Source organism: Mixophyes fleayi, chromosome 6 (assembly GCF_038048845.1).
Source record: "Mixophyes fleayi isolate aMixFle1 chromosome 6, aMixFle1.hap1, whole genome shotgun sequence".
NCBI classification, from domain to species: domain Eukaryota; kingdom Metazoa; phylum Chordata; class Amphibia; order Anura; family Limnodynastidae; genus Mixophyes; species Mixophyes fleayi.
Window position 1 is genome coordinate 208,917,825 of NC_134407.1, and position 21,753 is coordinate 208,939,577.

Here is a 21,753-nt window from a genome sequence, read left to right on the forward strand (position 1 = left end):
TAAGCTACTTAAGGTGTTAAAAAGGTTCTTGTCATGCATTTGGGGCTAGGCCAGGCCTCCTCAGGGGAAGAGCGTTACTTCCTGACGTAAGCGCACTTTTTTAACGTGGTTTTGTCCACATGTCACCACCTCATCATTCTTCTCCATCACCTCATCCTTCATCTTTATCGCCACATCCTTAATCTCCATCGTCTTACTGTTCTAAAACCTCTCGATACACAACGTTTCTGCTAAACATCAGTCTTCCTTGAAGGGCAGTATTCATAACCTGCACTTTCACATCACTGCTTCTCCTAACTCGTGAAAATGCGACATACAATTGTCCATGACCAAACACAGGCTCTGGTAAATAAATACCCACACGGTCAAGAGTTTGAGCCCTCAACTGGTAAATTTAGCCTTTACTACCCCTCCCACGGGGGGAAGGGGGGATGATGGAAGTTAACTGACTTCACTATTATAATTTTTTGTCAAATAATGTCAGTATACCAGATTTCAGGTCAATTGGATGAGCCCTTTCTGAGAAAATAGTTTTTTACACACACACACACAAACACGCCGCTAGGCTTTTATATATAAGATTATAGACATTTTTTTAAATATTCCCTTTCCTCTCTCTTTTTTTTTAATTTTAACTACAAAGTGTAACTGTTTTCTATTCTGCAATATCCTTCCCTTACCCCTATACTCCTCTTTCTTGACACTGAGAGGAGAGAGACCGATGGACCTCCGGAGATTAACCATAGGTTGTGCTCCAAGACCCGCACAGCTTTTAGAGACCTGTCAAGGTTCACACCTACTCAGCTTTTTACAGTGACGGATGCCCAGTTGTCCGTGGAATGCATTTCTGGGTCCACTTCCTGGTCTTTGAAAACACTTCTGTAAAATAAATCTGTGCCTTCACTTGGGAGCTAGCAGCTAATCCATGGTGGAAACCGTAAAGATGTCACCACAAAGTCCATCCTACTCCGCCTTTTAGGAATCCTCCTTTAATCGGCCTTAATTTAAAGGGTTTTTTTTCTTTTTATTTCTTCTAAAATATTGCTTGGTTTATCCTCATTCATGTTTAAAGTAATCCTAGGAGGGAGAGAACTTCGTTACTTCCCCTTTTATTACCAGTACAATATGAAATCTCATCATTCCACTTATGGGCTAAAATATGAAGCGCATATGGCTATAAACGCCTCTGATCTACCTAATGCCTGGATATAGTAAACTGAACAAAGCAACATAAAAGAAAGAAGTTTTTAAATATTAATAAAAGACCAATAGGAAAAAGCATAATTTAATACTACCCATACCATTTTAGAACTTAATCTTTATTTTAGGTTTTTAAGTGTTCTGAGCATTCAGAAAACTCTTTGGGAATCTCCGTTCCCCAAAAGTGCTGTATGCAGATATGATAGCTCTTTTGACAGCACCTTATTTAAGTATTATTACTTTTCTATATATTATACATTGCCAATCATATTACGCAGTGCTGTACAGAGAATATGTAATTATTCTCTTCAGTTGATGGCCCACTGGAGCCTACAGTCTAAATTCCCTAACTCACACACTCTAAATTCCCTAACACACACACACTCTAAATTCCCTAACACACACATACACACTCACTCTAAATTCCCTAACACACACACACACTCTAAATTAACTAGCACACACACACTCTAAATTCACTAGCACACACACAGTCTAAATTCACTAGCACACACACACACTCTAAATTCACTAGCACACATACACACACACTAAATACACTAGCACACACACACAGTCTAAATTCACTAACACACACACAGTCTAAATTCACTAGCACACACACACTCTAAATTCACTAGCACACATACACACACACAGTCTAAATTCACTAACACACACACACACACACACATCTGTTAATCTACCAGTATGTATTTGGAGTGTGGGAGGAAAACAGCACCTGGTTAGAATCAAACCCATGACCCCAGACCTTAAATTTCTTTTTAAAAAATGTGTTTGCTTTAATCAATTTATTTATCATATTTGTAAAACTAATGGCCATCTCCTATTACTGTTGTGTCCGACATATTTTATTGGGCCTCTCAATCAAAAGTAGAAATTAAAAATAAAAGCAAGAAGTAAGGGAGGCTATGCAAGTTATATTAGTCAGTTTCTTCTCGGTAAAATGCCATTTTAATATATTCATCAATGATATTATTGCTCTCTCATCTTACAGCTGGTGGAATGGAGGCTGGAGAGAGAGAGAGAAGTAATCAATCTGGACACTGGTTATCAGCTTGAGTTTAGTAGGTGATGGTGTCTGATCGTGGGAGCCCATTAATATTACATACATCAAAGTCTTGCTTTTTAGTGTGTGGTGGATTCTGGATTCTAAAGTTGTTCGATGTGGATCTGTTTCTTACAACTCCCACCATGTTTCAGTAAGTCACAATTATTCCCCATTAACCAGAGTCGTAGAAGTGGAAAAAGAAGAAAGTATTGTAGAGGTGTCTACCAAACTGTGGAGAAACTAACAGTTAATGGATTCGTTTCCTGCAGGATTACTCGGCATTGCAGGGAAAATAATCACATTCACCTAAGAATCTTCTCTTGTAGGAACATCATTCTACATTTGATGAAGTTGCCATCTACTTCTCCAAGGAGGAGTGGGACTGTCTAAACCATGAAGAGAAAGAACTTTACCGGGAGGTGATGTTGGAGAATTACCAGACCATCCGATCTCTAGGTAAGCCATTATCACTCTCCTTTTCAAATGATCAGGCTAGATATTACTGGTGATAACACTATGTAAACCGTAATACCTTTTACAGGTATATATTAATTGTGTATTATGGTCCTTTTAATCTTTCTCCTTTAATTCTACCAGGCCAATACTGTTGCATGCTATTGATCGCACCGACCCAAGAGCTTACATACTAAGGGCTTACTTATGTCACTGTGGTTTTTATGCTTCCTGCATTCCCCCAGCTCAGAATTGGGGGGCTTAAGGCGAGTGCCATCTACTTACGTGCCTTTTCCTGTAAAGGTTATTCACTACATACGCTGTAGCCTGTCAATGCAATAGTGCCACATGATGAACTTGTAAGCTGGTATCTTTCTGATGTATGGGTTAGGTAGTCAACAGACGACCATTCTTACTCCCAAACAATCTTAAACCAGGTAAGGTAACCAGGTAAAGTAAATCCGACAACAGATGTCAGGTACTACGGCAGGTTTATTGAATCTGGTCATAGCGGAGATGATTTGAATGCAGTGTCGATATAAACGGAGCTTTCAAGAAGCGGACATGAAGAGAAACGGAGTATCACAGTCCTGTGGGCTGCTGCAGCTATCGGATCAATGTCAAGGCGATGGCTGACCATAAAAGCTACCGGTACTATCACCGCTGAGAAGATGCATTGGTCGCTCTCTTGCCAAAAGTGCAGCGGTCTCGGAATCCTCAGACGTTTTGCCGTTTGTTTTCCAGGACAAGTTCAGAATTCAATTATTTCACCTTCAATTCACATAATCTGGTGATGCAGTGTCCAAACTTTATATTGTAAGCAAACATTTTAACAATTATGAACATTGTTACACAAAGGAACAATGGATGCGAGGTAAACTGGTGATTTGTTGTGTGCTTTTTGTCATCATCTTACAATCCAACTCCGAACTGAAATAGGAGATGGAACAATGGGCTTGGTAGTGGATAATCCCTCAGAAGTATGATTGTTAACCGGTATCGGAACAAGCCATTTGTGAAATATTATGTCTCCTATTCACTCGTCAAATATTCTCTTGGAGTTTGTTTACATGTTCTTCTTAGACCAAGGGCTAGATTTACTAAACTGCGGGTTTGAAAAAGTGGAGATGTTGCCTATGGCAACCAATCAGATTCTAGTTGTCATTTATTTAGTGCACTCTACAAAATGACAGCTAGAATCTGATTGGTTGCTATAGGCAACATCTCCACTTTTTCAAACCCGCAGTTTAGTAAATCTAGCCCCAAAACTAGAAAAATCCCAAGTAAACATATGCCCTTAATGGGTATAGCTTGTACCTAATATTCTAATAGATTTGAATGGCTTCACCCGTTCCCTGGATCCTAATTTTATCTTGCAGACTCCTGAACACTACATTGTACTCACCACCTTTATTACTGGCTCAGTATATTTTATACAAGGTGACCTCACAAGGAAGGGTCGACAAAAATGTGTTAACATAGCAACCAATCAGATTCTAGCTGTCATTTATTTAGTACATTCTACAAAATGACAGCTGGAATCCGATTTGTTGCTATAGGCAACATCTCCACTTTTTCAAACACGCAGTTTAGTAAATCTATCCCTCAAACGTCACACTCTTCTCAGCACATCACATCAGGTTAATAAACATCTAGCGTATTTCAGGAAAATAATCGCAATCCTTCATTTTAACAAACCACCTTCTAAATTAAAATGTTGCAAATGCACATTTTATAACATTAGGTAATAAACCGTACCATACCCATAGATACACGCTTAGAGATCATTCAACGCCTACAGATTGTGTGACTGGGAATGTTTGGGAACCCTGTTTTAATTACGTTTACAGTATCTCAATAAATGCATACATCATCTCATATGTGTTTCTTTTTACATGTGCTCTGTGTGTAAGATTATAGATGTGTGTTACTTCAAGGCGTTATTGAATATTAATCCCTTACTGCCTGCCTACTGTAGATTTTATGTTCTGTTGTATAGGGGTTTAGATCATCCTGTGTGCTGGGGAACCAACTGCTTTCCTTGCTGCCCTAACAGAATGCAGCTGGGCTGTCAAATATAGCACATAGTATTGATCCATTATATTATATAATACAGATCCATTATATTGTTATTAGACACTGGAAAGCCAGAAGTCCTGTGCTTCCCCCATTGCTATTTCACGCTGTGGCCTGCTCTGAATAGGGTAGATGGGGATAACAATAGGGCACTGTTAATTCTGTAATAATCAGTCTACCTGGTAAGGCTTTGGGGAGGGAGACAATGTATCTTTAATGGAAATTACCACTTAAATAATATAGTTGGAGAGATTATACCTAATTAACTTGCTAGCATACGCTCTGTCCCATCTGCTGCTTGGCAGAGCTTGTAATCCTTGAGGTTTTCGGTAAGAGTGATATAAATGCTGTGTACAGATTCGGAAGCATGCTCTCTTGTGCCCAATATCTGCTGGATGTGTTTGTGAGGAGAGAGAATGGAAGCTGCAGAGTCTTGGTAAGATTGATGTTTAACGCTGGTTTATCCATACATGTTATTGTCATTGTTTATATAGCACCAATCATATTACACAGCACTATACTGCATATATATAATTGCTCACATCAGTCCCTTTCCTATTGGAGCTTACATCTAAATTCCCTTCTATAAACACTTGGGTCCATTTTGTCAGCAGCCATATAGCCCACTGTGACAGGATGGACCGCCTATTGCCACCCTGTCTGTTGTTGCTGGGAACCGGCTGGGCTTACTTTGCCACCGTTCCCTTTCGTTATCCCAAATGCGCCCTCTTGCCGCAGTAGGAGGGGCTTATAATGCTGCCACCACTTGAGCTTCTTCTATGGCACTCAGAACCACGTTCCTTCTGGGTCACTGATGCTGCTAGTGTACCTCGTTGCTGGTATACCCGGGCTGGTAACTCCAGACCTCTTACTATGGATCCAGGTTGCTGCGAATGGGTCCACCCTGGCCTATCACACGGGTAGCAGGCAGAGCGGTAGTACTGGAAACGCTTGGGACCAAACCTCAGACACAGCCGGAGAACAGATTAGATTTAGGGTCTAATCTGTAGATCACAGGAATACAGCGATATTGAAGATGTTTCCAAGCAGGTCTTTGAAGCAAGATGGTTTATTTGCTCACACTGGTTTGAGGTACCAGTGATCAAGTCAGATGTTGAAACACTTACATGTTCACACAGCTCATCTTTTATACAGTTCAGAAATAGTCTATTTTTAGAATCGGGAAGTACCCTGCTTCCCAAAACATAGATTTACATGCATTTCAAGGCTAACAAAATTTACACTTATCTATGAAATTCTAGAAACGCTGTGATGTCCTACACCTGGTTTTCAGATGCAGATAATCCAGGAGCCAGTCTTAATTAAAAGTTCCTGCCTTCAATGTTGGACCTTCACACATCAAAAGATCTGATTAACATGTGGCCTTTCATCAGACTGTTCGGAATACATATTCACACAGAACAACAAAAACAAGCTAGTTTCTCACATCACAATACACAAGAGGCTTGGTAAACACAAGCTCATTGTATCAGATATATACATCAGAAATAGCCATATCCTAAAGCAAGGTTAAACGAGACAAATTTCTTCCCCTGGTCTCAGAAATAACGATTTTCTATCTCACAATATACACATAAATAAGTGCCCTGCGCTATTTGCCTTAAATACATTTTTACCAAAAGGTATTTAATAGTGATCCAGTCACACCCACCAATATGTTTTTTGGATTGGGATTGTGGCAAGACACCGTGTTACCTTGAAGATACCCACACAAACACAAAAGAACATACAAGCTCCACACAGGTAAGGGACCTGGTTGAAATCAAACCCATGACTCAGGTACTGTGAGGCAGCAATGCTAACCACCGTGCTGCTCTATCTAAAAACATGTTGCTTGGTTGAATAGCACGTGCCATATACTTATTGGGTCAGTAGAAGTTGCTGCAAAATCTATTCTAATTCAGAGAATATGATTTAAATGAGTGAACAGAATTTACACTTCCTTTTATTCATTAAGATTTATCCAGTAGTAATTTACTCTATACATTGTCCACTGCAGTGGGGTCCACCCTTCTGTTGTGATAAATGACAGAAGCCGGGATGTATGAGTAGTTAAAAAATTTCTCACCTGTAAATAATCTTGTCAATGAAACTGTCCATTGTGTGCAAGGTAGTAACGTGTACACACTGTCCATCCAGAGCTGGAAGAGTATTAAAGACATATTCCGCTAAATACTAACAGTTTAGTTTTATTGTAATTGTGTGATGTTACTTAGCTGTGCTCATTTGATCTGGCAGGTCTGTGATGCATGTGCAGCATGGTGGCTTAGTGGTTTGCACTTCTGCCTCACAGCACTGGGATCATGTGTTCGATTTCCGACCATGGCCTTATCTGTGTGGAATTTTTATGTTCTTCCCATGTTTGTGTGGGTTCCCTCCGGTGCTCTGGTTTCTTCTCACACTCCAAAAAACATACTAGTAGGTTCATTGGCTGCTATTATATTGACCCTAGTCTGTCTGTGTGTATGTTAGGGAATTTAGATTGTAAGCTCCAATGGGGCAGGGACTGATGTGAGTGAGTTCTCTGTTCAGCGATTATGATGATGATCTGTCCTTGATCATCAGGGCCGGATTAACCATAGGGCTAACTGGGCTACAGCCCAGGGGCCTATGGCATCCAGGGGGCCCTTGAAAGTGCTCAGCAGCAGTATTGATCGGGCGGGGGCGCCCCTGGCCCGATCAATGCTGCTGAGCACTTTCACTGCGGTCCTTCTCCGGCGCGCTGTAGTCTCCTTACTGAGGAGACCTCGTGAGTCTCACTCTCACGAGATCTCCTCAGTAAAGAGCGTACAGCACGCCGGAGAAGGAGGTAAGTGCCGGGGGGGGGGGGGGCGGGGAGCTTGAATCACGGGGGAGGGGGGGCCCTCACGGGGGAATGGAGGCCCCCTTAGCCCAGGGGCCTCCATTCCCTTAATCCGGCTCTGTTGATCATACTAACACCAGGGTTGTCAAGGTCCTACCCCTGTGTACTCCCCATTCATTCACCCCAAACAAGAGCAGGAGAGAGAATATACTGCCATGGCAGGTGGCCAATGGAGTGCAGATAATTGACATTATGAATTTTACTGTATTGCACCTAACTCAACGATAAACCACATCTAGCCTTTAATATCCTCACAATAGCCATTACAATATGGTAGATTATTAATATCTGTACAACAGGAAGTGGCACAGTTATCATTTCCTACAATCCAGAGGCAACACTAGGTTTCGAAATGTTAGAATGGGGAAGGGGCATGTTCAGTCCATTTAGGGGGTGGGACTAATGCTTAACAAGCGCTTGTCCTCCTCCAGCCCGATCCAGTCTCCCTTGTAAGGCCACAGAGAACCTCTGGTTACTGCATGCAGCTTGTGCTTTGTGCATAGCAGCACAATGGGGACATATCTCCCAACCATCACTGCTGTTAGGACAAAGTCCTGGATGTGCGGGACAACACTATAGCTATCATCATCATTTATATAGCGCCACCAATTCTGCAGCACTGTACAGAGAATATTTGTCATTCACACCCGTTCCTGCCCAATTGGAGCTTACAGTTTACATTCCCTAACACACACAGACTAGGGTTCATTTAGTCAGTAGCCAATTAACCTACCAGTTTGTTTTTGGAGGGAGGAAACCAGAGCACCTGGAGAATACACACACTAACATGGGGAAAACATGTAAACGGCTATATGAACATCTTACCATACTATTTCTGAGAAATCATATATATACAGTACTGTGCAAAAGTTTTAGGCAGGTGTGGAAAAAATGCTGCAAAATAAGAATGTTTTCAAAAATAGAAGTGTTAGTTTATTTTTTATCAATTAAGAAAATGCAAAGAAGATCAAAATCAAATCAATATTTGGTGTGTACCACCCAATGCCTTCAAAACGGCATAAATTCTTCTAGGTACACTTGCACTCAGTTTTTCAAGACACTCAGCAGGGAAGTTGTTCCAAACATCTTGGAGAACTAACCACAGATCTTCTGTGGCTGTAGGCTTGCTTAAATCCTTCTGTCTCTTCCTGTAATCCCAGACAGACCAATACAGTCAGTTAACCTCCTCGATACAGCTAATATACAGCTCATATCCAATGATAAAATATCAACATACAGTAAATCGTATATCAATTAATCTGGAGCAATCTAAATAAAATACCAGTTGGTATAAATTAGGCAACAATAGTAAAAATAATTGTATTTTCCAAAATAACAAAACAGTACTTAAGTAGATTGCATTGTAAACTGTTTCTGTGGTTATAACAGCCGGTAAGATTAAGTTCGGAATCCATGATCTCCTGTGTCTCGGATACTTACAATAATTCCCTAAATGTACTCAAGTATATTTCAGCGTTTTATACGGTAACTAACTAATGGGTGAAAAGTAGATACTGGTTAAATCTTCATACAAGTAAATTGTGTCCACTTCCAGTCAATCATTTGATAAATGTAGAAAGTAGTAGCTTCAGCAAAAGAAGTATATGCTTCACCAACCTTTAAGCTGATACAGACCAATACGAGTCTGTTAACCTTCTCGATACGGCTGATTTGGAAGGATGTTTAGTTAATCCAATAGCGGTGCTTTAGCTGGCTCTCGTTTACGTCTGCTCGGATGTTTGTGACAGCAGGCGGCAGAGGATGATCCAGAGTCCAGCATACTCGTACACCACAAATATCTTTACTTACAATTAGGTATTGCTGAAACCCAGTGACATTGCTTTGGAGGCATATGTCACCCTCACCTGAAAAGTACACAGCAGGCTGAATTAGAAAAGGAAGAATAGCTCCAGCGCAGCAATCTGATAAGTAGAGCTCTGACTGGCGCGTTTCGCTCAACTCGGTCAGACTTTTTCAAAGACACTCAAATCCATACTAATCTTAGTCCCTTAAATAGGGTATTTCGGATCCGCTTTGCTTGATTGGTTTAATTAAATTGTAATCACCAGATGTTCAGAATTTAGTTTTTTTCTAAAACACACCATATTTTCCACATAGAAGAAAATAACTCTTTTTTTTTTTTTTTTTTTTAGCAAATTGGACAATAATAAAAACATTTACATTTATAATAATATATATTGAACTATTCTCAACGTGTAATATAATAAAGTAATAATATGATAAAATACACCAAGATGTGGCAAATGTATTTATTTTAATGTCTCTCGGAAGGTTAAATGGTCAAAAATTGCTACTGTGATTTGTGTATCAACACAGTACTATTAACTTGTCACTACACTTAAGGAAGTGATGTTATTAATAGGGCCATGAGGTAAAACAGTACGAAAACCTCCTCACTATATTTGAGGAGATGGTACAGTCTTGACATTTTCACACTGCAGCTCTGGAACTTGATACCAATAACTCTACACTACTGATGAGGCAATATTTGGGTATTAATATTGCCAATTGCCTTCTAGACTGGGGCAGAGTATTAATGTCCCTAAGCAACTACACACTAAGGCGGTACTTTGATTCACCAAACGGCAGGACATTAATATCTGCACATTAATCATAGAGGTGGTAGAATAGTATAATCTCCACCTTGTATCGGGGGAGTCTGGGTTGTAATCTCAACACTACTTATATAAATGTGCCCCTGTATTGAATTTTCCACTGTCCCACTAGACTATCAGGAGGTAGTAGCCGTGCCCATATGTTGTCAGGATCTCTATAGTCGCCTTCAGGCATTATTATTATCCTATCAGTTGTTAAATATTTGAGTGTAAGGTGCTTTGAGCAAAAAAATGTGAACTAATACTCTTTCAAAGGAACAAAGTGTATTTACTGAACAAAGTGTGTTCATTGAGGTCTCAATGAACGCATGTGTATATATTTTACATACATATAGATATATATTTACACCCAGTGATACTTTATTAGGTGCATCTTTCTAGTACTGGTTAGGACTCCTTTTAAACCCCAGACCATCCACAACTCTTCCTGACATGGATTTAACAAGGCGCTGTAAACATTCCTTATAGATTCTGGATTTTGGTCTGACTTTTCAGCTAGACATTCATGCTACGAATCTCCGGTTCCACCACATCCCAAAGGTGCTCTATTGCATTGAGCGCTGGTGACTGTGGGGGCCATTGGAGTACACTGAACTCATTGTCATGTTTGTGGAACAAACATTAGATGACGTGTGCTTTGTGACATGGTGTGAAATCATGCTGGAAGTAGCCATTAGAAGATAGGTAGACTGTGGCAGATGGTCAGCAACAATACTCAGGTGTGACATTTAAACAATGCTCAGTTTGTTTTAAGGGGACTAATGTGTGCCAAGAAAACATTCCACACACCACCAACCTACACCGTTGGCAAATGGTTGGATGGATTCTTTTTGTTTATGCCAAATTCTGACCCTACCATCTGCATATCGCAGGCAACGTTTTCTGAATCTTCAACTGTTTTGGTGAGCCTATGCACATTGTAGCCTTAGTTTCCTGTTCTTAGCTGACAGGAGTGGAACCCGGTGTGGTCTTCTGCTGCTGTAGCCCATCCACTTCTTGATTTGAAGTCTTGTACACTCAGAGATGCTCTTCTGCATACCACTGTTGTAATGCATGGTTATTTCAGTTACTGTCGCTTTCCTGTCACCTTCAACCAGTCTGGTCATTCTCTGACCTCTCTCATTAACAATGTGTTCTCGCCCACAGAACTGCCGCTCACTGGATGTTGTTTGTTTTGAGCATCATTCTCTGTAAACTCTAAAGACTTGTGTGTGAAAGTCCCAGGAGATCGGCCTTTTCTGAGATATTAAAACCACCAATCTGGCACCAACAATCATTCCACAGTCAAAATCATTTGGGTCACATTTCTTCCCCATACTTTTTGGTCTGAACAACGAATAAACCTCTTGACCACATCTGCAAAGTTTTATGCATTCAGTTGCTGCCTCATGATTGGCTGATTTAGATATTTTTCTTTTTACCTCGAACAGGTGTACCATATAAAGTGCCCGCAATGAGTGTGCGCATGTGTGTGTGTGTATGTGTGTGTGTGTGTGTGTGTATATATATATGTGTGTGTGTGTGTGTGTGTATATATATGTGTGTGTGTGTGAATATTATTAGTGAGTATTTTATGCAAAGTAATTTATACTTTAGGATTAGTGGGCCATTAAAATCTGCATGTTGCCCTTCAAAGCCGGTAATGTAGTAATTCAGGAGATGGTAGGGAAAAGCTACCCATCAGGAAATATTAGTATTTCCATATTATCCGTTACATGAAAGTAATATGACCAACTCTGCCTATAAGGACAGAATCGCTTATTAATCTATTTAGTGGGTCAATGGGCATCAATACAGAATCCCTCATGCAGCAATGATGTCACTGGTCCATAGTGAATTGATAGGTTGTGTTTCCAGCTACATTTGTTGAGCCCATAAATGGCAACGGGTGCGCTTTATCCCCTACTGCTCAGAGGACAGAAAGTGAAAACAAGTCAGTTCATTAAGACCCAATTAGTAGAAACGTGAGTACACCTAACAATATCTTCAATATATTATGAGAAGCAAACAGATGAAGCTCTTTCACTTAGGCTTCTGGTGAGCCCAAAAGATATTGTGGGATACAACTCAGGATAACGCTGATACTCGTGAACAGTGTTCAGTCATGGCCAAAAGTTTAGAGAATGACACAAGTATTGGTTTTCACAAAGTTTGCTGTTTTAAACCTTTTTGTCAGATGTTGCTATGGTATACTGAAGTATAATTACAAGCATTTCATAAGTGTCCAAGGATTTTATTGACAATTACATTAAGTTTATGCAAAGAGGCAATATTTGCAGGTTTGACCCTTCTTTTTGAAGACCTCTGTAATTCGCCCTGACATGCTGTCAATCAACTTCTGGGCCACATACTGAATGATGGCCGCCCATTCTTACCTAATCAATGCTTGGAGTTTGTCAGAATTTTTGGGTTTTTGTTTGTCCACCCATCTCTTGAGGATTGACCACAAGTTCTCAATGTGATTAAGGTCTGGGGAGTTTCCTGGCCATGGACCCAAAATTGCTGTGTTTTGATCCTCGAGCCACTTAGTTATCACTTTTGCCTTATGGCAAGGTGCCCCATCATACTAGAAAAGGCGTTGTTTGTCACCAACTGTTCTTGGATGGTTGGGAGAAGTTGCTCTTGGAGGATGTTTTGGTACCATTCTTTATTCATGGCTGTGTTCTTCTGCAAAATTGTGAGTGAGCCCACTCCCTTGACTGAGAAGCAACCCCACACATGAATGGTCTCAGAATGTTTTACTGTTGGCATGACAAAGGACTGATGGTAGCACTCAATTTTCCATCTCCGGACAAGCGTTGATGCCCCAAACAATCTGAAAGGGGATTCGTAAGAGAAAATGTCTTTACCCCAGTCCTCAGCAGTCAAATACCTGTACCTTTTGCAGAATATCAGTCTGTCCTTGATGTTTTTCCTGGAGAGAAAAGGCTTTTTTGCTGGCCTTCTTGACACCAGGTCATCCTCCAAGGGGGGATTTCAATTCCCCCCCAGATTAGTGCTGCGATAACTCTATTACTGTTATTACGGTAAAATCAACCTGGCTTTCTGCTTGCGGCTCAGGGAGCTGTGAGCAAAAAGCCAGCGTTAAAATTACTGTAATAACGGTATTCAAGCGCACTATTACTGTAATAACGGTAATAGTGCGCAGGCCGCGTTGCTTTTTACAGTAACGCGGCCAATTAAATTCTCCCCCAAAAGTCTTCACCTCACTGCGCATGCAGATGCACTCACTCCTGCCTGCTGCCATTTCTGAGCAAGCTCTGTACTGGTGGTGCCCGATCCCGCAACTGCATCAACTTTAGGAGACAGTCCTGGCACTTGCTGGACATTTTTGGGCGCCCTGAAGCCTTCTTCACAACTATTGAACCTTTCTCCTTGAAGTTCTTGATGATCTGATAAATGGTTGATTTAGGTTTACGAGCAGCAATATCCTTGCCAGTGAAGCCCTTTTTGTGCAAAGCAATGATGACTGCACGTGTTTCCTTGCAGATAACCATGGTTAACAGAAGAAGAACAATGATTTCGAGCACCACCCTCCTTTTAAAGCTTCCAGTCTGTTATTCTAACTCAATCAGCATGACAGAGTGATTTCCAGCCTTGTCCTCATCAACACTCTCACCTGTGTAAATGAGAGAATCACTGACCTGATGTCAGCTGGTCCTTTTGTGGCAGGACTGAAATGCAGTGGAAATGTTGTTTTTGGGATAAAGTTCATTGTAATGACAAAGAGGGACTTTGAAATTAATGGCAATTCATCTGATCGCTCTTGATGACATTATGCAGTATATGCAAATTGCCATCATAAAAACTGAGGCAGCAGACTTTGTGAACACCAATATTTGTGTCATTCTCAAAACTTTTGGCCATGACTGTGTAAATAACTGGAAATAAAGTGGAATAGTGGAATATAATGAACTTTGGAGGTATTGAGAGCTCTCTCTTTTTCAAACCCGCAGTTCACTAAATATACCCCAGTGTCTGGTTAAATGTACCACTTTTCTGTATTTGAGGTTTTATTCAGGGGGCAATAAATAACCCTTGCTGACAATGATATAGGTTGTGGGTACTGGGGGAGGTGTGCATTTTAGTTGTAAAGAGACTAAATTAACAGTTCATTTACCACCTGCCAACATAAGTCTACTAGAAAACTATAACCATACTTACAGTTAGGAAGCTCAGAGCTGTATAGAGCATCAGTGGTTGCAGTCAGTGATAGATCACTGCTACACTGTAAGATCTTATACAGTAATTCCCTGGCTTTATCTCGCTCTCCTGCCAACTATATGGGCAGCACAGTGGCCTAGTGGTTAGCACTTCTGCCTCACAGCGCTGGGGTCATGAGTTCAATTCCCGGCCATGGCCTTATCTGTGTGGAGTTTGTATGTTCTCCCTGTGTTTGCGTGGGTTTCCTCCGGGTGCTCCGGTTTCCTCCCACACTCCAAAAACATATTGGTAGGCTAATTGGCTGCCATCAAAATTGACCCTTGTCTCCCTCTCTGTCTGTCTGTCCCCCTCTCTCTCTGTGTGTGTCTATATTAGGGAATTTAGACTGTAAGCTCCAATGGGGCAGGGACTGATGTGAATGAGTTCTCTGTACAGCGCTGCGGAATTAGTGGCGCTATATAAATAAATGATGATGATGATGATGAACTATAACTGATTATAATCTGCTGTGTTGCTATGATAAAGTATAATATATTACAATCAAGGTTTCCAGAGTTGTGTGTTTATTATTATGCAAAAAATAATAATTTTTCAGAGTTATTGGTGTTTAGCTTGGTTTTATTTTAAACCAGCGAGAGTGGAGGATGTCAGGGGATTTGATCCCAGGGGATCCACAAAAGAGGGTGCCAAGGGAGTAGACAAGGTGTCCAGAGAACGGAAAGGGTGTCCTAGGACAGGATACCAGGGGAGAGAGGGGCAGGTGACAGGATCTCATGGCAGAGAGTTCTGGGGTGCCAGAGTAGGGTTGGGAGGACCACATACCATTTGATGACCCCACTACTTACTGTTGTACAGTGCAGCAGAAGAGCTTCGGAGCAGTCTCTGTCCGAGCTGACATCCGCAGTGGAGCGCCGTCCAACAACTCCTAACAGAATCAGACGCACTCTGGAGTACGAGCTTTGGGGGTTGGTACATAAACAATCCTACAGCACAGGGAGGACTCAGATTACGATAGACTGATAAAGCAATGTTGGCAGGGTGGTGAAGACCAGGAAAGCCCTTAGTGTGTTTTATTTCCAGGTATGTTTGGTTAAAACCAAACATCTAACTTATGACAACATTCCCAATTAGAATTTCAGTAAAATTAAGGCCATGATGCTGAACCACCCAACTAACACCCCTTTCCAATATCCCTTTTACCTCCGAAAATCAGAATGTTGGAGGTATGTTAATGTGCAACACTACTGCACATTACACTCTGTGTTGGCCGGCAGGGAAATCAGAACCCAGGAATTCTGTCAAACTGGGAGTTAGAAAAGTTAGACATTGACCAAGAATGGGTGAAGTGTACCTCCAGAGATTGTCAGAGTGTGGCGGTGGTTTGGACCATTGGCTTAGACCAAAATAAATAGTGTAAGAGATAAGGTGAAAGTCAATAGAAGAGTTGGTTTTATTTTTTAAGAATATTGAAATTTCTTAAAAATAAGTCTGGAAAAGTAAGATACAGAAGTTGGGTAAAATAATACTACAATTGGGCTGCCATTGGTAGATAATAATGTTGGTTATAAAACTTGCTGTGCAGGCGTACCTCTAAGGGCCCAGAGGTGCATCTCAGTCAGTGACCAAGTAAGGTTCTATAAAGTTCCAGAATCATTTATTTATTTTATTTTTCCTAATGAATATTAAAGAATTGATCAGTGCCTGTTTATTATTATTCTGTACTTAAAGCTTTCATGCTTTTAGTTGTGTTACACAGCACTCTGGTGTCATGAGAGAGGCTTTATACATATGACAGATGCATTATTCATCTAAGTTTTTTCTGATGTTGGACCAAAATAAACATTTCAGACATATTATATAAATGATATAAGGAGTTTGGTGTGAAATAAAGTCATTGATCAATTTCATTTTCCACGTAAGGTTGGGACAGTGTGAAACCTCCTATTGTATCAGTGATTGAGCGAGGCGAGGAGCCATATTTGAGGGGCCCCAAGCAAAGAGAAATTCCAGAAAATTCAAGTGTAGGTGAGTGATCACTCAAAAACTGAAAACCATCTTAATTCTGTTAGGTAGTTATATCAACAGGGTCACTTTTTTGTGTATAAAAAAACCATATATAAATACAAATGTTTATGTTACGTCCTGTAACGGAAGACATCTCAGGCAGAAAAATGACTGGACAAACAGTATGAATAATTTTCTTTTCCTAAGGATTGAAAGGACTTTTTTAGCCCACCCCACCTCCTCCTCATGAGACTGAAAAATTATTTACGAAGACGATACGGTAATATACTTCTTTATTAAAGAAACACTAAACCTAAAATTCAGGTACATCACAGACCAGAGGATATTTTCCACAATCAACAATTATATATGCAATGCTTATCATAATATGGTAGGACCTGTTAGCTATATGACAGCTGTAGCTGCTGCCTTGTAAATAATTATCTGTGTCCTTTAATATATTTACAATAGGACACACGGTTAGTTCCCTGGTTGGAATTGAGCATTATGGACCTGATTCATTAAGAAACTTAGGGTAGAATTTGAGTAAGTTTTCTTACTCAAGTTTTCTGGACAAAACCATGCTGCAATGCAAGGGGTGCAAATGAGTTTATTATTTTGTACAGAAGTTAAATACTGGCTGTTTTTTCATGTAGCACACAAATATCGCATTTAAATTTCAGTGTACAAATAAGCTATCAAGTATTTGTGTGCTACATGAAAAAACAAGACAGCATTTAACTTATGTACAAAATTCTAAACTAATTTACACCCCTTGCATTGCAACATGGTTTTGTCCAGAAAACTTACTCAGTTCCTTAATGAATCAGGCCCTATATCACCATGCCATTGAATGTTATATGTCTTTTATTTAAATTATATTGTTTCCAGTCACTTCATTTATTACTAACCAATATTATTTCTTTTCAGCAGATACGTCCATGAATAGCAGTATTCCTGACACAAATTCTCTGCGCTACCTTCCATTGGACTGGGTAACAGAAAATTATTTTAAAACCCATGATTATCATACTTCCAGGATTACAAGAAGCAAGGCTTCAATTATACCTGCCAGAATAAAGACAGAGGAACCAAACGGATTTCTTTCTTTACGTATGTCTCCGCACAAATTCAATCCATGGACAAAATTTTCTGCATCTCATTATAACCAAAGAAATGATTGCGAAGACAAACCTCTCAACTTGTCCATAATGAGTACTAGTCTTGTTAAACATGAGAGCATATTTCACAAAGGAAATGTTTTTGCCTGTTTTGATGATGGAAAATCATTTACTTATGAATCAGAACTCTTCAAACACGAGAAACAATTTGTATGTCCAGTGTGTGGGAACGTCTTTACTTCTAAATTAGGGTTCATTAAACATCAGAAAATTCACAGAAGGGATAACACATTTTCTTGTACTGAATGTGGGAAATGTTTTGCAAGTGCCTCAGATCTCATTGTTCATAGAAAAATTCACACAGACAAGAAGCCGTATGTATGTTCCGAATGTGGGAAATGTTTTATTTCTAGCCTTTATCTCACTAGACACTTAAGAATTCATGCAAATGAGAAGCCATTTCCATGTGCTGATTGTGGAAAATGTTTTAGCAGTGCTGGAAACCGCTTAGTACATCAGAGAATTCATACAGGTGAAAAACCATTTGTGTGCTCTCAGTGTGGGAAATGTTTTTCCCAGAAAGCAAGTTACCTTGCACATCAGCGAATTCACACAGGGGAGAAGCCCTTTGTATGTTTTCAGTGTGGAAAGCGATTTACCCAGAAAGCAAGTTGCATTGTACATCAAAGAATTCACACAGGTGAGAAACCTTTTGTCTGTTTTGAATGTGGTAAATGTTTTAGTTCTAAAGTATATCTTGTAAGGCATCGTATGATTCACACAGGCGAAAAGCCATTTGCTTGTTCCCATTGTGGGAAATGTTTCACACAAAAAGCAAGTTATCTTGCACACCAGAGAATTCACACAGGTGAAAAACCATTCATCTGTTCCCATTGTGGGAAATGTTTTTCCCAGAAAGCAAGTTGTATTGTGCATCAGAGAATTCACACAGGGGAGAAACCTTTTGAATGTCCTAATTGCAGAAAATGCTTCAGTTCTAAGATATATCTGGCTAGACATCAAATGACTCACACAGGTGAGAAACCTTTTGCTTGTTTTGATTGTGGGAAATGTTTCACTCAGAAAGCTAGTTATAATGCCCATCAGAGAATTCACACAGAGGAAAAGCCATTTAAATGCACAGATTGTGGCAAATGTTTCACCCAGAAAGCGAGTTATATAGCTCACCAGAGAGTTCATACAGGTGAAAAACCATTTGTGTGTACTCTCTGCGGTAAATGTTTTACACAGAAAGCAAGTTACCTTACTCATCAGAGAATTCACACTGGAGAAAAACCATTTGTGTGTGCTCTCTGTGGTAAATGTTTCACTCAGAAAGCAAGTTACCTTGCACACGAGCGAATTCACACAGGAGAGAAACCATTTGTCTGTTCACAATGTGGAAAATGCTTTGCCCAAAAAGCAAGTTGTATTGTACATCAGAGAATCCACACAGGAGAAAAACCATTTGTATGTTCTCAGTGTGGGAAATGTTTTGCCCAAAAAGCAAGTTGCATAGTTCATCAAAGGATTCACACAGGGGAAAAACCCTTTGGATGTTCAGAGTGCGGTAAATGTTTTAGCTCTAAAATATATCTTGTTAGGCATCAGCTAATCCACAGAGGGGAAAAACCCTTCCAATGTACTGAATGTGGGAAACGATTTTCTCAGAAAGCAGGATATATGGCGCATCTGAGAATACATGCAGATGAGAAACCTTTTAAGTGTGATGATTGTGGGAGATGTTTTGTGCAAAAAGCAAATTATATTGCTCACAAGAGAATTCACACAGGAGAAAAACCGTTCATGTGTTCTGAGTGTGGGAAATGTTTTTCCCAGAAAGCAAGTTACATTACGCACCAGAGAATACACACAGGAGAGAAACCATTTGTGTGTACTCAGTGTGGGAAATGTTTTTCACAAAAAGCAAGTTACCTTGCACATCAAAGAGTTCACACAGGGGAGAAACCATTTGTGTGTACTCAATGTGGTAAATGTTTTACACAGAAAGCAAGCTGTGTTGTTCATCAGAGAATTCATACAGGTGAGAAGCCTTTTGAGTGTTCTGCTTGTGGAAAATGTTTTAGACTTAAGAAAAGTTTTGATGAACATCAAAGAACTCACACCGGAGAGAAACCGTTTCCCTGTTCTGATTGTGGGAAATGTTTTACCAATGCTGCAAATCGTATAATACATCAAAGAATTCACACAGGGGAAAAACCTTATGCATGTTCTGTGTGTGGGAAGTGTTTTACGCAAAAAGCTAGCTTTGTTTCACATCAAAGAACTCACACAGGAGAGAAACCATTTGTGTGTTCTTTTTGTGGAAAATGTTTCACCAGTGCCTCAAATCTTATTGTACATCGACGTATCCACGCAGATCAGAAACCATTTCTGTGCACTGAGTGCGGAAAATGTTTTACATGTAAGATATACCTTGTTAGACATCAGATTATTCACACAGGTCAGAAACCATTTGAGTGTTCTGAATGTGGGAAACGGTTTACACAAAAAGCTGGCTATGTGGCGCATCAGAGAATTCACACAGGAGAGAAACCGTTTGTATGCTCTCATTGTGGGAAATGTTTTACCCAGAATGCAAGTTGTATCGTACATCAGAGAATTCACACAGGTGAGAAGCCATTTGAGTGTTGTCAGTGTGGGAAAAGGTTTAGTTCTAAGGTATATCTTGTCAGACATCAGCTAATTCACACAGACATCAAACCATTTAAATGTTTGGAGTGTGGGAAATGTTTTACCCAGAAAGCGAGTTATAATGCACATCAGAGAATCCATACAGATGAGAAACCTTTTAAATGTTCTGAATGTGGGAAGTGTTTTACTCAGAAGGCGAGTTTTGTTGCGCACAAGAGAGTTCACACAGGCGAAAAACCATTTGTGTGTACACATTGTGGGAAATGTTTTACCCAAAAGGCAAGTTGTGTTGTACATCAAAGAATTCACACAGGAGAGAAACCCTTTGGATGTTCTGACTGTGGGAAATGTTTTAGTGCTAAAGTATACCTTGCAAGACATCAGTTAATTCATGCAGATGAAAAACCCTTCAAATGTTCTGAATGTGGGAAATGTTTTACACAGAAAGCAACTTATGTTGCACATCAAAAACTTCACATAGATGAGAAACCGTTTATATGTTCTGAATGTGGGATGTGCTTTACAAAGAAAGATCGTTACGTTGCACATCAGCGAGTTCATATAGACAGTAAACAACTTGCATGTACTTGATTACTGCATGTACAATGCTTATAACCTCAATGTATGTTTATTGTCATTTTAGCGATAGTTACTGCATATGTCACCTTTTGTAGTAGAAAAAAAAGAATATAGTAAAAAAAAAATATTTTACTGTAGCCCTCGTCATTAATTCTTGAGTGTTATAGTATTGTGTGTTTAATTTCTCTTTAAAATAAACTTAACTTTCAACACTACAACATGGGTGAATGTGCATTTTTATAAAACTTAATAGAGTAACAAATTCTCATTCCCTCTGCATTATTAGCACAAGTGATATGGCAATATATATATAGACTATATGAACTAAAGTATTTGTACGCTTGACCATTACACCAACAATGACATTGTATTCAAATACATATACTTTAATATGGAGTCCCCCTTTTGCAGTGATAACAGCTTCCACTCTTCTTGGAAGGCTTTCCACAGGATGTTGGAATGTTTCTGTGGGAATTTGTGCCCATTTATTCTGTAGAGCATTTATGAGGTCAGGTACTGATGTTGGACAAGAAGACCTAGCTCGCAATTTCCATTTCATCCCAAAGGTGTTTGATGCTTTTGAGGTCAGGGCTCAGTGCGGTCCAGTCAAGTGCTTCCACACCGAAATCATCAAACCATATCTTTGTAGTCCTTGCTTTGTGCACTGGGGGTACAGTCATGTTGAAATAGAAAACGGCCTTCCCCAAACTGTTGCCGCAAAGTTGGAAGCATAGCATTGTCCAAAATGACTTGGTATGCTGAAGCATTAAGATTGCCCTTCACTGGAGACAAGGGGCCTAGCCCAAACCCTGAAAAACAGCCCCATGTCATTATCCCTCCTCCACCAAACTTCACAGTTGTCATAATGCAGGCAGGTCACGTTCTCCCGACATCCGCCAAACCCAGACT

The 21,753-nt window shown here is 40.0% G+C and overlaps 2 protein-coding genes across 3 annotated transcripts in view; both read left to right on the top strand.

The window, feature by feature from the left end:
- The window catches only part of LOC142095265 (uncharacterized), a 32,234-nt gene extending 11,172 nt beyond the window's left edge, over positions 1 to 21,062 (top strand). Inside the window, exons 3-5 of one of the 2 annotated variants that reach the window (XM_075178199.1) lie at positions 2,599 to 2,728; positions 16,406 to 16,510; positions 17,420 to 21,062. In XM_075178199.1, the coding sequence (XP_075034300.1) occupies positions 2,599 to 2,728; positions 16,406 to 16,510; positions 17,420 to 20,856 (3,672 nt within the window). In that variant the 3' untranslated portion in view covers positions 20,857 to 21,062. The remainder of the gene's footprint in view (positions 1 to 2,598; positions 2,729 to 16,405; positions 16,511 to 17,419) is intronic. The other variant, XM_075178200.1, reaches the window with a different exon arrangement.
- The window catches only part of LOC142095435 (uncharacterized), a 296,495-nt gene that overhangs the window by 256,092 nt on the left and 18,650 nt on the right, over positions 1 to 21,753 (top strand). The gene's annotated exons all lie outside the window — the stretch shown is intronic.